General features: G+C 42.5%; 1 protein-coding gene across 1 annotated transcript; it reads left to right on the top strand.

The window, feature by feature from the left end:
• On the top strand, positions 1-12,431 carry itgb3a (integrin beta 3a). The gene is made up of 15 exons (XM_062408469.1): positions 1-238; positions 1,696-1,781; positions 2,114-2,318; positions 2,493-2,745; positions 2,886-3,048; positions 3,155-3,316; positions 3,407-3,502; positions 3,584-3,673; positions 3,765-3,899; positions 3,978-4,407; positions 8,551-8,773; positions 9,686-9,786; positions 10,016-10,135; positions 10,596-10,762; positions 10,948-12,431. The coding sequence occupies exons 1-15, from the start codon at positions 142-144 to the stop codon at positions 11,011-11,013; spliced, it is 2,394 nt and encodes a 797-aa protein (XP_062264453.1). The 5' UTR covers positions 1-141; the 3' UTR covers positions 11,014-12,431.
• Positions 12,432-16,694: the final 4,263 nt, after the last annotated feature.

Raw genomic sequence — 16,694 nt, forward strand, 5'->3', positions numbered from 1 at the left:
CTGCTCCCCGGCAGACTGACGGCTCGGAGGGGCTGGTGTGTGAGGCAGAGCCGCTGCTATGACCGATGACGAGTTTAGTCAAGTCAAGGAAAGAATGAGGAAAAGCGCAGGTCGAGCCCACAGGGAACTCACAGGCAACTCATGTCGGCTCCGCTCCGTTACTCCTCAGCCATGGGAACTTTGACTCTCCGTCCACTGCTGCTGGTTCTCCTGCTCTCCTCCGCTGCGGATGTTTTCAGTAAGATGTTTTTGTGTTAGCATCATGTTTATTCTGAGGAGGATTTTCTCTCCAGAGAAACTTTCACCTGCTCACGAAGACCGAGGGTGTTTTCCTTCCCGACTTGTTGTTGTGTGCTTTCCTTGAAGGAAACAATGTATTAACTGGTGATCACGGTTTTTATTATGTTCTCAAACTGAATCAGTCCCTGTTAGTTGAACTGTTTGGTTGTATTTTCCTTTCATGGAGCTTTTGCAACCGTTTCCTTATATGGTCAGGATGTGGAACTGTCCAGGAAGATTCCTCCACGGGAAAATCTACATCGTCTCTTCTAACGATCACTTTATAACTCAGAATGCTCACAGGTGTATTCAATGGCCGGTTTCATGTGAATTCTGACTTGTTTTCAATTATGTCAAAACCTAACTGCATAATAATAGCACAATGATAGACCATTCTTTGCAGTTTGTATTATAATATCAGTTATATATCATAAATCATGTATAAAAATGTGAAACAGAAATCATATACACACACTGTGGTGCTGTCAGCTCAGGATTATGGGCCTGTTTACCTCAGGGGCCCTTGAAGGTGTAGCTGAATTGCGCTTACATGATTTCCGGTAGCAATCCAAGTGATATTATGTTTATTTTAATACATTTATTCTGTCAGATTGCTGTTTTCGCTCCATATTTAATTTAATGTGTGATTTTATCAAAGTAAATGAGCAGTAGTGACTGTGTGTTTCACTCTAGTGAGCCACACCCATAGGCCACACAAGATAACACAGAGAAAAGGGTTTGGATTAAATGAGTGTGTTGACTTGCATCAAATCAAGATTTTGACGTGTCACTTGTATCCAAAGTGACAGTAGGCTTCAGTGCAGTGGGAGAGTATAAGTGCTGAATCTTTTTAAAAACACAACCTGTGGCAGATCTGGTAAAGACCTGCAAAGCAAAGTCATAAAGGTTTGGGTATTAGGCGTTAGGAGAGAGAGGAGGTGGCATTAGAAGACATGCGACTTCAAAGAACACGGAGACACTACTGAAAGAAATAAATGTAACTATAGGAAAAACAATCTCAAGCAAAGTAAAAGAGATCAATGAGAGCAGAGTAAACAAGGATAAATCTGAAGAAAACTAAGATGAACGAGTTAAATAATACAGATAAAATAGATAGAAACGTAAAAAATGATAAACGGAATTAAAATACAATGAATTGGATGACCTTAGATTTTGGAGTTAAAGGCAATATGAATTTAAAAGTTGCAAAATGATATGGGAAACATAAAACCGTTATTTAAGTTTTGGAAGGCATAAGGAGTATTAGTGTAAAGAGTGAGCTGCACTGTGACTTCATAAAGCAGTAGATGTGTGAACATGTGTGGTCGCCCTGGTGTCAGCGTTGAAGGAAGTTGGGCAGAGTTGCCTCAGCCAAAGTCAAAAAAAAGAAATGTTGACGGAAGTGATCTTTCCCAGGCTCCAGCATCTGCACATCACGAGGAGCCACCACTTGTCGGCAGTGCTTGGCGGTTCACCCCAGCTGTGCATGGTGCTACCAGGAGGTACGAGCACCACACACACAAGCACACACAAACAGCATCCAGCAGCTTCTCCCATCCATCCATCCATCATCGCAGCAAGTTGTGACAGAAACAACTTCCTCTCCCAGCAGTTCATGCTGATTCTTCAACACGTTTATACAATACTGCTTCGTAATGACTCACCATGGGGCCCCTGTACTCAGGAGATACCCAAAGCGGCTGTAGGATGGAAAAACAGTAAACTTAAAAATCTCTTAGCTTTACATTTTCTTTAATGCAATGGCTCATCGCTAACTCGTCAATGTCTCGAGTGCTGAATAGATCGGATGTGTTTATTTTTTACTTTTCTGAAGTCGTTTGGAGTGGGAGGATCCAGTGTGTCCCGTTGCGACACTCTGGAGAACCTGGTGAACGGAGGTTGCATGAGATCCCATCTGGAGTTTCCCTCCAGCCAACTTCAGATTCGGGAGGATCTCCCACTCAGCAGCAAGGCCTCTGGTACAGCTGATGGTGTCACTCAGATACGGCCGCAGAAACTTCACATTGTATTAAGACCAGGTGCGTTTACACACAATCATCAATAGCAGAAAAATATACAATAGAGCCAGGCACTAACAACAGACAACAGTAAGAGTAGACAACAAGATACATGCAATGGTGCCATTACTACCACCATCTGCAGTGTTTGAGCCTCTGTCACTTATCTCCTGCCCGTGATTTCTTCCCTCTGAGGCGATTCCAAGCGTTTCACAGTGTCAGTGAAACAGGTGGAGGATTACCCAGTGGACCTCTACTATCTGATGGATCTGTCGTATTCAATGAAGGATGACTTGGCCCGCCTTGTCAAGCTGGGCGATGAGCTCGCCGAGTCCATGGGCAAGACCACAAGCAACCTACGCATGGGTTTCGGAGCCTTTGTGGACAAAACCATTTCCCCTTACATGTACACTAATCCTCCGGAAGCGGTTGAAAACCCTTGCTATAGGTAGGTGGGAGGGTTTCAATGAGGAAAGGGAACTGAGGTGGAGATTTTCCGATTTTCTGAGAAGACTTGTTCAATAACAATAATTGAAAATGCGTTCTTTTTCCTCTCTCTCCCTTGCTTCATCTATTCAATATATGCAGCATTAGTCAAACATGCGAGCCTCAGTTCGGGTTCAAGCATGTGCTGCCACTGACAGAGCAGGTAGCACGCTTCACTGAGGAGGTCGCGAAGCAGCGGGTGTCTAGAAACAGAGATGCTCCAGAGGGTGGATTTGATGCCATCATGCAGGCCGTGGTGTGCAAGGTATGAAACATGTAAATTGTTCAAGAGATAAGAGAAACAACCACATTCACCATGCTGTGCAGCACTGAGTGTTTACTTTACTCTTGTCTTTGTCCATCGTGATTAGGAGAAAGTCGGCTGGCGTCCGGACGCCTCACACCTACTGGTTTTCACCACAGATGCCGTAACTCACATTGCACTGGACGGGCGTCTAGCTGGCATAGTCCAGCCCAACGATGGACAGTGTCATCTTGATAAAGACAACATTTATAACCAATCAACTGTGCTGGTAAAGGCATCAATTTAAGTTATTGCAGTAATTCACAGAGGGTTTCAATACCTATTACAGTCAAGATTATTTGTGTCCCGTGTCTTGCAGGACTATCCCTCCTTGGCGCTCATGCATGAGAAAATGGCAAAAAACAACATCAATTTGATATTTGCAGTAACCGACCTGGTGGAGCCACTCTACAAGGTGATTAAACGGCTCTTCTTGTACCACAGCAGACGTTTTTTTGTTTATTTAAAATATTTCAAAGTCATGTTGTTATTACAGGAGTTCAGTAAGCTCATCCCTGGCACAACAGTTGGAATTCTATCCGCCGACTCTGGGAATGTTATTGATCTCATTCAGGATGCTTATGCGGTAAGGAGAGTGAGGGAATGGAGGTCTGTTGATTCATTTGTATCATACAGCTAACTACATAAAGTGTGATTGATGACTTCATGTCGTGCAGAAAATTCGCTCTAGAGTGCAACTGGAGCTGGTTGGAGTCCCGAAGGAGCTGCAACTCTCCTTCAATGCAACTTGCCTCAACGGAGAGGTCACCGTCGGACTCAGTTCCTGTACTGGCCTCAACATTGGAGACACGGTACGTATTCGCTGAGTACTGGCCCATGTCTTTTATCTGCACAAAGCTATGCACAGAGACATATGTCCTCCTCTTCAGGTGTCATTCAGCGTGGAGGCTAAGGTGCAGGGCTGCCCTAAGGAGAAGAGCAGCACTTTTACCATCAAGCCCCTCGGCTTCAAGGATGCCCTGGAGGTCACGGTGGATATCGCTTGCGGTTGCGAATGTGAGGCGGATGCAGAAGCCAACAGCCCACTCTGCAGCAACGGTAACGGCACCTACGAGTGCGGCGTGTGCCAGTGTCACCCGGGTCGCCTGGGCCCTTCCTGTGAGTGCTCGTTGGATGAAAACAGACCGTCAGACGATGCTGACTGCATCCAAAAGCCGGGCGGCCCAATCTGCAATGGGAGAGGCGACTGCTTGTGCGGACAGTGCTCCTGCCACGCAAATGAGTTTGGCCAGGTGTGGGGGAAGCACTGCGACTGTGACGACTTCAACTGCTTGCGCTTCAAAGGGGCACTTTGCTCCGGTGAGTAGATGCTCTTCTTTCAGTTTTGCAAACATGCATTCTAAATAGGGAGGTTGTCTCGTGGATCTGTACATAAAACATGCTGCAATGGTTGGCAATCAAGGTCTACCCCAGTAGAAAGCTGCTTCATTGTGCTTTATTATAGTCAGGGCCGGCCCTCTGCATCAGGGGTCCCTAAAGCAGGATAAGTTTGGGTGACCTGCATTGCATTGGATAGACCAGCTTTTGTCTACACCTATAACTTATTCACCTGAGGTCTTTTACTTTAAATCATTGTCTTTCTCATCATACATCAGGTCAATTAGTTTTAAACGATAGATTATTTCCACTGAAAAATGGCCTGACTCACAGCCACAACTTTTAACAAACAAAAGTGCTGTATGTTAAAAAACAAATAATTTGTCGCTAGATATTCTTCTTCATTGTAAATAGGTTTTTAATTAAAATTATTATTTCCAGTGTCCAACCCACAGATTGGCCTGGGGGGCCCTGAGTAACATAGTGTCATGGCTGCTAGCTCTTTGCTCCTCGGACACGTCATCCAGTCTTAGTGATCACACTGAGGCTGTTTTCCATCCCTCTCAGGCTGTAAACACATCTTTGCCAGTTTACATAGTTTCCTGTTACTCAGCTTGACGAATCAAAAGTCAACATAATTATTATGGCCGTCTATGCTTGCTTGTAAAAGACGTGTAAATAATTGCACAATTCAACTGCAGAGCATAAACAGTGAAGCTTGTAAATGACCTGTTCTCTGTCAGGCCTGTAAACTTGTAGCGTGTCCTCCATTAAAGGATAGTCGGAGAGAAGAACACACCCAGTCCCTGCTGCCTGAGTTTGAGGGATGGGCTCTTACCCCTCACAGAATGTGAGCGGTCTATCTCTCTCCATTACAAGTCTGTACAGCTCATTGCAGGGTTACTCAATCACAGCAATAAATCTTTAAACTGCTGCGCCACTGGTTAATTTAATGCAAGAGCAGTTTGGGCCTGTGATTGCAAGGAGGGCGGTGTAGGAATATCAAACTAGGAAAACTGTCAAACTACTAAAATACAGGTAAAAGTGATGAATAATGAGTGATGTCACCAGTATTATCTCATTTTGGACTCTTAAATGTGGGAGTTGCTTCAAGTTTGAAAGATGTGGGTGATTACTAGAGGGTCTGAAAGATGCCACCAAGTTGAATCATGGGAAGAGGACCTGCACTTGTTTGAATTTTATGACAGCAGAATAGTAAATAGAGAGTGACAGTGACAGTACAGTGCTTCCTTCAATTTTCTCCATTGACGTTTAAGAAAATCTACGAAATGTTGAGCCCTTAATTTCCACAAGATAATCTCAAGATAAAAGTTTAATTCTGTTCCACAGCGATCCCATTGATGATTATTTAATTTGACAAGGGAGACCGAAGCAGTGTTCACAGAGCTCTCCCTGTGGGTGCACCATGACCTCACAGAGCAGTTGGACGATAACATCAAGCTAAATTTCTTTAACAAGGAGGAGTTTGGAGGTTGTTTTTCTGAGAGTCAGGTATTGAGTCACGCAGCGGTGAAACCCAGGGCTTGGGTGCCGACCTGATCACCCACACAGCAACACACATCGTAACCGTCGGATGACAGTCCACAGAGCTCAATTAGCGACCGCTAAGTCACTGTGTCTCGGTGCAGTCATGCCGTTGTTCGGCTGGAGCGACAAAAAACGTCCAGGTCTGGGATACTCCCTGAGGCTGTGTATTTCTTCTTCTGCCGAGGGGCCCTGGGACTGGTGCGGGTCCAGGGAGCAGCAGTCTGCCGAGCGCAGCCCCAGGGCCCGTAAATATGAGGACACGGAGAGAACAGGAAAGTTTGCATTCCTGTGCTGGCAACTTGCCCAAACTCTTCCCTCTCCAGTACTTCTCTATCTCCACCATTTCACGACTCTCAATCCAGCTGCGTAATGTTTTGCTTTTCTGTCTCCCTCCCCGTTTCTCCTTGTTTATCGTGGCCCCCCGACGTCTGCCCTCTCTAAAAGCCAAGGCATGTGACTAATGGGCAGGATTACTGTACAGTCTCATAGAGCAGGGCGATGTGAACCTGAGATAAAAACTCTCTTTTAAGTGTGCGAATCAACTTTTAAAATAACGACAGCTAAGATAGAAACTTACTCTCATTAATTAAGATTATTAAAAAAAGGTAATTGTTATAATTACAAGGTCTTGTAAGGTTTTTCTACACTTCTCAGCTGCAATCTTTAAGACTGAGTAAGAGAGATTACTCAACTCTATCAAAAGCATTACACGTAAGCGTCCTAATCATTAACCAGTGACACCACCACCAGTAAACAGTCTGATCCTGTCACCGCTCTTAATGCAGTTCAAATGAGAAGCTGTCCCGTGTTGACTCAGGGGAATTTGTTTCCTTGAGGTTACAACAATGGACGATTTGTTTTGATCCCTTGAATTAGGGACCATATAGGACCCTCTGCGATATTTCATGACCAGTCACTCCCCCAGTCTGATCCAGCTGGGATGTGACTCATTGCCTGGCTCTTAGTCATCCAGTGCCAAAGCCTGTTTGGTTTCTCGCTAAGAACACTGTAGTCTCCGGGGTCCTACCTTTGTTTCTAATGTGCTGATGTGGCGCGGCTCTCTGTGACCCGGGGGGAGAGAAGCGTGCCTCCAGATTCTGTCAACAAATGGCTCCACTGCTGTAAAACTCTTCCTACACTGACAGACTTGGCTTCTGTGCTTTCTACACATACCTCAGAATGTGTATGTGTATGTGTGTGTGTGTGTGTGTGTGTGTGTGTATGTGTGTGTGTGCCTCCAGGTACTTCTCGTGTTGTTGGGACCTTAATATGTTCACACGGTCACATTATTTCTTACTTCTCTACCTAATGGCAACAAAAAGAAAATTCTTATAAAGAAAATCATGAGAATTTAAGATGAACACATATTATAAGGTTAAGTTAAAGTTAGGGTTAGGATAATGTTAGGACTAGGTTAAGGTATGGCTATTAGTAAGGGTTAGGGCTAGGAAAGTGGTCACTATTGTGAAAGCAGGAAATAATTATAAGTCATGAAATGCCCTCTGAAGTCATGGAGAAATGCCTGTCTGTGTGTGTGTGTGTGTGTGTGTGTGTGTGTATGCGTGTGCATGCATGTGGGTGTGAGTGGGTGTGTGGGTGTGTGTGTGTGTGTGTGTGTGTGGGAATGCATCTGTCATGAGAAGGGCGGAAAAGTGTAGAACAATAGGGAGGATTGAGAGATATTTCCCTCTAATGTTCCTGTCTGAGATTAGACTTCACTTAAACAACAGACTGCCACAAAGTAATTTAGTACATTTGATTGTTTTTAAGAGAATATGTTCTGTGAAAACAAAGCTGCCCACAATGCTTACGTAATTACAGCTATAAAAATTTCTTCATTACCCAATTGAAGCAGTATAAATTTACGGCCACTGTCGTCTGACGTTGATCATTGTTATTTAAAATCCAGGCGGGTGCCTAGTTGTTTTGTTTTATTAAACGAACCAGAACCGAGTCCATAAAGTTATATCGCTAACAACAAAGGTCCTCATTTGTAAACAAAACAAATAAAAGATAAGTTCATAAACATTAAGTCACACCTATCTAGCAATTAAATGTTGCTTAATGAACAAATGCGGCAACAGGTAGGCTTTCCCAAGACACCAAGCTCAGACAAAATTTACACCCAAAACAATTATTCCCACACACGCTGATTCATTTTCAGATTGAGTAATTTGTAGTTAATAGCTTTGTTTGCATGGCCCCACCTGTGTGATTATCAGTCATCCATTATCTAAATCGCTTATCCTTTGAGGGTTGCATGGGGGCGGGAGCCAATCCCAGCAGACACTGGGAGGAGGCGTCCTACACCCTTTACAGATTGCCAGTCTTTCGCGAGGCCGACAAAACAATGGGTCGCTCTGACATTCACATCAGCAGTCCATTTAGAGTCTTCAGTTAAATCTGCTTGGGTCTGAGTAACCCGGGGGAAAACCCAGTAATACAGGGGGACAACATGCAAACACAGAGAAACCCACAGGGAGACCAAAGCAAGAACCATATTGCTGAAGATAAAAATGTCATGTTTAAATCTTGTGACTATTATCAACATCCTCATCCCCTTCTTGATCCTTTCAGATCATGGGAAGTGCAGCTGTGGCTACTGCCAGTGTGACGCCGGCTGGAAAGGAGAAAACTGTAACTGCAGCACAATCATAGACACCTGCATGTCCAGCATTGGTCTGCTGTGCACCGGCCGGGGCAACTGTGAGTGTGGGGTCTGTCAGTGCACTCAGCCCGGGGCCTACGGAGCAACCTGTGAGAAGTGCCCCACCTGTCCGGATTCCTGCACCATAAAGAAGTGAGTTCTCCATCACAAAGAGTCCCTTTGTTCTAGAATCTATGATATGGAGAGAATAAACATGAGGTTGGCACTCGACTAGAGGAAATGCCAAAGGGTTTATTTCCCTGGGAGCGTGAGTGTGCTTGAGAAATTTCATTCAGTCTACCATGAAATTAGTTTATGAGATCCAAAGTTTACATTTTGATCCGAGGCCAGTTCAAAAGGAGAGCTCAAAAGTCAAAGGGTTGGTCCTTTGGAGACCATGAATATTTGAACTCATTAGATTCAAAAAAACACATGAACTTATGAATATCCAGAGAAAGAAATATAATGTAAAACTCAGTTTTCAATAACCTGTAGCATGATATGCAGTGAAATGTGGGGGATTATCTTGACCTGATGGTGTCATCAGATACGATTTTGTTATTATCCCGTTCCTAAACAACTGACTATGCCGTCTTCAGGCTGTGCCAAAATATTTTATTATTTTATCATGATGGCCTGCTACTATACCACAAATAGTCTAATTGTGTAACTGCAGTATGTTTCTTGCCATATAAGGAAATGTACCCAAAGCAAGGAACATGCCTGGAGAGATGTGACGGTCAAGACGTTTTTTCAAATATAACCCCACCTATACATTGTAACTGAGCTTGTGAATAAATGCACTATGAAAGGGAAGTACCGTTGAAGTTGGCTGCGACCTACTGCAATTAAAAACCAAGTACTTGTGTATATGTGGTGTTTGATTCTGAGTTCTCTCAGGATTGTTATATGTCTGGGTGAAATTCCCTCGACACTACTCCCCCACACATACGCAACAGATTCAGTTTTTGTTTCACGTACAGCTGGAGAACATCAACCTTTCTATTAACATGGGTTCATGTGATATAGGCAACGTCTTAAGTGTTTCTGTTCTTTCGCCCACAGAGAGTGTGTTGAGTGTCAGCACTTCAAGAGAGGACAGTACACCACAGACAACAGCTGCAACAGGATCTGCAAAGATGAAATCAAAGTGGTGGATAAACTGGGTGAGAAATCTAGAATCTCTAATTTCTTTAATTTCACTTTGTAACTCTGAGCTATTGTAGAAATGATTCTGTTTTTCTGATCATATTTGCAGAAGTTGAAAGCGGCTGGAGCCTTTCTATACGCATAGGGGCAACAGACTATAATGGACTAATAAATATTGATGATAATTCACCGTACCTTGAAATCCTTTTCATTACCCTGTTTCTTCTTCTCATCTTTATCCCGCAGTTCTCCAAAACACAAATGCAGTGAATTGCTCATACAAAGACGAGAATGACTGCTTGGAGCACTTCCAGTATTACGAAGATGAAAGTGGCAAATCCATTCTGTTTGTGGTGAAAGAGCCAGGTACTGTGAGAGTTTCTTTGCACACACTTAATGGCTACATTATTAGGACAGAATCGTGTGTTCTTCAATGTGTTTTCAGTCTGTATCTGGCATGCCTCAGCTTCAGGGGGAACAGCATCTAATAACATTCTCCTCTGTAAAGAACACATCATCTGACAGATAACTACAGCTACGCTCTGCCACACCACAGAAACCCAAATACATCAGGGTAGTGACTTGTTGTAAATGGTCTGTATTTATATAGCGCTTTTCTTGTCTTGATGGCCACTCGAAGAGCTTTACAGTGCAGTTTATTGCCATTCACCCATTCATACCATTCATCTATGGTGCATCGGTTGTGCAGCCGAGTGTCTGACACTGGAGTACTGCAGTGTTTTTGCTTAACTTAATGTGTCCTTAAAAGAAAATATCATGGAACCAACTTTAGATATTAACTATCTTTTCGGCTCTGTTCTGTCAGTGTGCCCCGAGGGCCCGAACCTCCTGATTGTGCTCATGGGGGTGGCCGGAGCCATTCTGCTACTGGGCCTGGTTGGCCTCCTCATCTGGAAGCTGCTGGTCACCATCCACGACCGCAAAGAGTTTGTCAGGTTTGAGGAGGAGAGAGCCAAAGCCAAATGGGATACGGTGAGAAATATTCCTAATTGGGACACAATGATAACATACACTAACTGCTCCTGCTTTAAGGATGAATGGAGTACTGTAACAGAATGTGGCGGCCCTCTGATGGGCGTCGACGTAACCCTTCAAAAAGTTGGGACTTCAGTGTGAGATTGAATTAAGCCAGTCTCACTTCTGTTTTAATTTCCCAGGGTAATAATCCTCTGTACAAGGGAGCCACCTCCACCTTCACCAACGTAGCGTACCGAGGCACCTGAGGGCGAGGTGGAGAGAGAAACACTCAGGGGTCAGTGACAACGATGGAATGTAGCAGAACAGAAATGGACGAGAAGAAGATTACACTGTCATGTGACCAGCTACTGTAACTGAAAAGGGAGTACTGCTGTCAACAGCCTGATGAAATTTATAAAAAGTAATGAGAATTGTTAATATGAGTCACATGAAGGGGTTGCATGCTCCTCAGTTTTTGTTTCACATTGTCATGTCTCCAGTGAGCTGGTTCTGTCCGGGTCCTCCCACAGTCCAAACACATGCACACTGGAGCTAAGTTAATTGGATGCTCTAAATTGCCCATAGGCCTGAACGTGAGCTTGAATGGTTGTTTGTCTGTGTGTGTATGTTTGTTTGTTGGCTCTGTGATACGCTGGCGACCTGTCCAGGATGTACCCCGCCCCCCCACCTCCAGTCCAAAGTCCGCAGGGATTGGCTCAGGCCTCCTGTGACCCTCACAGGATAAGCAATATAGATAATTGCACAGATGGTCGGGTTGATATCGGCAGCGTTCTCTCAGCACTCAAAGTTCCAACAACTACAGTTCAGATTTCAGAAGAGCTGCCTCTGCTGTGACTTTTCTTATTGGGAAGCCCTTCTACCACTGCATTATTTGTGATCTGCAATATATTTAGGTTTACTAAATGTTACTCTTATTGCTTTGTTTTCAGACAGAAATGGGAATCACTGATACATAATAGTAATACGTTATCATAGAAAATACATTCTGAGGGTTGTTTTTCAGTTTCATCAACCAAGTTTGATGTATTGAGGACCTCTAAGCCTTCCTTTTTTTAAATGTGGTTATTTTCTGTGTCAGAGTGCAGCTGCAGCCTATTTAAAACTTTCAGACCATCAGAACAAAGTTTATTAGAATTACTCAAATGTGCACTATATAATCTCCAATGCCTTTCATATACATTACCATCTCTTTTTTATAATACAAAATAGTTTATAGCAATGGTTGAACCTAGCGTGTGTTTAGAATGACTTGCATTACAATGCCTGTGGTCTATATTGTTTTTGAAATGCACACCAGCCATGGTAACTTTATTGGTACATGACATGTTTCTTTGTCACTGCGTCGCCACCTCTTGTTCTGCTTGTTGGGCTGTTTTTCTATTTGTTGTATTTGTACATAGGGATTTGTCCTGCCATTGCTGAACTGTAAATTGTGTTATTGTGTTGGAATTGTGAATGACAAACTTGCGCTTGCTACTTAAGCCCTTTATGTTTACGGGAGGTGATAATATTACAGTGTGAGGTGTATTTTGGTTAAACAGCTCTGATCCTCTCAGGACATGGTACAAAAATACACTGTCTGTTTTCTGTGTTTGTTTGTTTTTGCACTGGTTTATCTCTTGTTCCTTAAACTGTGGGAAACATAAAGATTTACAAAACACGACTTCCTCAGTCTCACCTCAGTTTGGTTATTTTCAAGAGATTTTATTTCCTATATTTACTCTGTGAGAAGATCACTTTTAACGTGTTAAATTCAAACAAGTTAAAGATTATGTGACTGTTGGAAAGCTACTAAAATTAACATCAGTCTGTAGAGTCCAGAATGTCTGTCTGATAACACTTTTATCACGGCATAGAATATTTCCTGTTGCACCACTCATCAAAATTAAGCCTTATCACCCTCTTGCAATTGGTTCACTTCCCTGTTTTTCAAAATGGTTACAACTTAAGTCACATAACTCTACACATTGCCAAACAACCACATCCTGCTCACACTCGTCTGATATATAAAAGGCCCTATAAGGTAACAGTCAGTCTTTACATGTATGACACTGACAAATATGTAGAGTCTGCTGTTTATCTTACTGGTGACTTGTACATCACATATGTTGACGCATATTATAGCATTATCTAAACATGTGCATTGTTTGATTGGATCCTTCTAGGGGGATTACTTTGCATATTTAATCCCTTAGAAACCTAATTTACATTTTGCTTATAATGTAATTTACTGTAAAGGGTGTGATCCTTGGTAAGTGGGATTTTTCCTGTTTTCAGCTCACTCTCACTGTAAATCCTCTCTCTTAATGGTTAGCGTCTCCATATGCAGTGCTGGGAGGAGGTCTTCGCAAATCGAATTGCTCAGTCCAGATGGTAGGTTCCTCCTGACTTGAAAGTCATTCCGACTAGTCGAGATTGTTCTCAGTCATGTAAAGAAAGATCTTACAGATGCCCTTGCATGCAGACGCTATTACTTCAGATCTGCTTAAAACTGTAGAAAAGAAAATCATTACACACAGACTTCAACCCATTTTAAAGTGAAACCTGGCACTAGCATATGACTGCTCTCTTGTCATTCACGAGGTAGAGAGGGTTGTCCACAAACCATAATGTCGCTGGTATGATCTCAGATACCTCCACACATTCCGAAGTCCCTTGGGCAACAAATACTGAAAATAGAGCTGATTAAATGTGTATGGTCTGTCTTTTTATAGCACTTTTTCACACTTCCTTCACCTATTCATACAGCGCATCTATGTGCTGCTCTTTCTCTGTCACACATCACTCATACACTGCCAACAAGCCTGTCAGGGGACATTTGCGGTTCAGCATCTTGCCCAAGGACACCGGCACGCAAGACAGGGGAGAGATAGGGATCAAACTGACATCCTTCTTGTTAGTGGACAACTATATCTCTATATCTCCTGAGCCACGGTCGCCCATGACATGTTAATTTAAGTAGACGATGAGACATAAGTACTACACAGAAACAGTCCATTTACCATGACCAGTAAATATTTACCTCTAAGTAATTCATATTATGAGATATATACTTGTTAAAAGTTTGTTGTAGGCAATGCAAAGACATTCCTTAAACCGTTGTGTGGAGCCCAAACATGGTGACATAAAACTGTCCAGAAATGCATGTTGACCAGTTTGAATGTCAATTCTGATAATTATTTCACTAAATTAGACTCATGTTAATAGAAAAAAAGTGTTGTTGTTTGTTTGTTTATTTGGGCAGTTGAAAGACTTTGGTGCACATGAAGTCATTCTGTGTAATTTCATTCCCAGAATTCTCCTCATTCATGTGGCTCAGGGGGCCCTCAGCAAAGGGAATCCTGGTATTTGTCTCCCTCTGGTGTTAAAACAATGCACTGATCAGATGTGGTCAGGGTAAGTTGTGCCTGTCTACAGAAGTGTTATGTGGTTCTATTGTCAAGCAGCATCTGTGCTTATAGTGTGGTTATGTGGATCAGTTGATCAGGGGAGTTACACATCCACAGAGTTCGATCTGGACAAAGACTTTCATCTTCACGCGTCTCTCAACAGCATCGTACATTTGTAAATCTAGAGCAGTTATGCCCAGACTGGGTCTTATGCTGCAGTTAGCTCCTGATAAAAAAGTAATGCATTGAACCTTAGTAATAATATAATAATAATAATAATAATAAAGCAAATATTGTGTGTTATGTTAGCAGACTTAGTTCTGACGAGTATATATTTGACCAGTTTTAAACAGAGGAAATGTTTGAGAAGTAAAATAGTCATAGTCAAATTAATACATGTTCCCAACACTATCCATATACATAAACACAACCCTTTGCAACTTTTTGTGTTGTATAATTTCCATTCCAACTTCCATCCTTTGTTTTTTGTCATGATACTTTTACCTAAAATACCATTTGTGTATTTGCACAGCATCTACAGGCATATCTATATATATCTATCTATCTATGCATGTATCTATACATCTATGCTGTGGCAATTTTGGCCTGACATTTCTGGTGGGGCAATTTAGTATGACGTCATATCACCGTCACAAAAATCAGTAGGCCTTTAAAGACCAGTAAGATATACTATGGACTGCATTTTGAGTGCCAGCAGGGAGCAGAAATTCTATTCAAAATACAATTCACATGCTTTAGCGCGACAAAAAGATGTTGCCTGTAATACAGCATTAAAGTAAAATGATTGCAAAAAGTAAAAAGGTTAGACAGACACATAGCTTCACATCAACGTCAACATCAATACTCTGAATAAAGAGCTTTGGGAGACGTAATGCTACTTTAACCAGCTGCTCTTAAAATGCAGATTTGACTTTAAATAGTCACGTTTCAGTTGATCACAGTAAATCTGTTTCTGCAGAATAATATTCTGTGTAACCTAGTCAAGTCACATGGGTCGACGAGTGAAACAACTTTACATACCATTAGATATCTAACGTGGTGGAGCTTATTCTCCAAACACACTCATCCTCATCAACTCTAACGCTTTTCCCCGCTGGCTGGACCATGTACAGGTGCCTGCTCATCACTACCAGGGCCGGCCCTGGCAATGTTGGCGTCCTAGGCGAGATTTCAAATTGGCGCCCCCCAACATACACACGCAAACTGTCATGCATCCCCAAGAACTTTTGGACTGTATACAGATGCACACACAGTCAGACAAATTTGTAAACTATAAAAAATAATAAAAATATATAATAAAAAGTATAAAAAGAGTCCTGTACTGATCGCATATCATGTCACGTCGACAAAAATAAACATTAATGATGTCCACAATCCGGTTGATTCTTACATCTATATTGTTCTTTCTTCTCCTCCTCTACTTTGCGGTGCTTTCTGAATTGTGTACCTGATAATTTAATCATTTTTTGATTCATCTTTAACTCTAACCGCAGTCTATCACCGCAGCGTGTACGTCAGGGACACACCTGAGGCGGAAGCGTAAATTCTGTGCGACCCGCTGCCTGACTGTTCACACAGGGAGCCATCCAGGAGGATGTTTTAGATGCTGGCTTGCCTGTCCACGGAGCCATGGGTGGTGACATCAGCAAATGTCCCTACTATGCTGCCAAAATGAGTAGGTTTATATACATCTCTTTGTGTGCATCATGCTGCTATGAGGAACTGTTGTGAGGTGAAATGAAACTCCCTTCTTTTTTTTCTGTTCATAAAGTGGATTCACTTGGTCTTACTTTTTCGATCACATCTTTATAAAACTCCTCATTAGCTTCACGCTACACACCCTATGGGGGGGGGGGGGGGTGTTTTGAGAGAAGATTCCAGATTCTTTCACTAGATTGGCACTCAGTAGAGCTCAACAGAGCCGTATAGGTTCATCTCTGATCCATGCAGCTTCCTTCTGCCAAGTTGCATGCTTAATTGGTCCAGTAGTTTATTACGTAAACCTGTTGTCTGACAAATCAGAGATTAAAACATAACTATTACCTCCACCATTTATCAAGGAAATGTCACCAACATTCATTATTTTTAGAAACACAACAGGAAATTAAAAGTAGAATGAAATGTTTCGAGAATATCTAAATAGTTGATGGGTAATTTTCTGTTGGTTGACTTATCAATTCATTTATTAATTTTCCCCTGCTAGTTAGTCTGTAGGGTTTTTACATTGGGTTGTATTTACATTGTATATATTGGTTTATTTTTGTCGTGCACTTGTTGTACATCAAATTGCCGTTGAAGGATATTAAAGATTTTCTTTTATGGACAACTTTAGTTAATCACAAGCTGCACAAACCAAGCTAGAGCAGCAGAGGAACCCAGCAGCCAGCAGGGGGCAGCCTCAGGACATCACATGGAATTTGTCCATCCACTTAAAGTGGTTAGGACCTAATGACAATCAGTGTGCGGTGTGGCCTAGTCGGTACTCTTTCCCATCTTCAAACTGGCAATGAACCAAA

The sequence above is a fragment of the Platichthys flesus genome, chromosome 16, assembly GCF_949316205.1.
Source record: "Platichthys flesus chromosome 16, fPlaFle2.1, whole genome shotgun sequence".
Classification (NCBI taxonomy): Eukaryota; Metazoa; Chordata; class Actinopteri; order Pleuronectiformes; family Pleuronectidae; genus Platichthys; species Platichthys flesus.

Bases quoted from the DNA above. Each gene is read 5' to 3' on its own strand.
- itgb3a (XM_062408469.1), top strand. From the start codon at position 142: ATGTCGGCTCCGCTCCGTTACTCCTCAGCCATGGGAACTTTGACTCTC. The intron at 3,317-3,406 runs GTAAAGGCATCA...CGTGTCTTGCAG, and splicing joins ATAACCAATCAACTGTGCTG to GACTATCCCTCCTTGGCGCT. The intron at 4,408-8,550 runs GTGAGTAGATGC...TGATCCTTTCAG, and splicing joins CAAAGGGGCACTTTGCTCCG to ATCATGGGAAGTGCAGCTGT.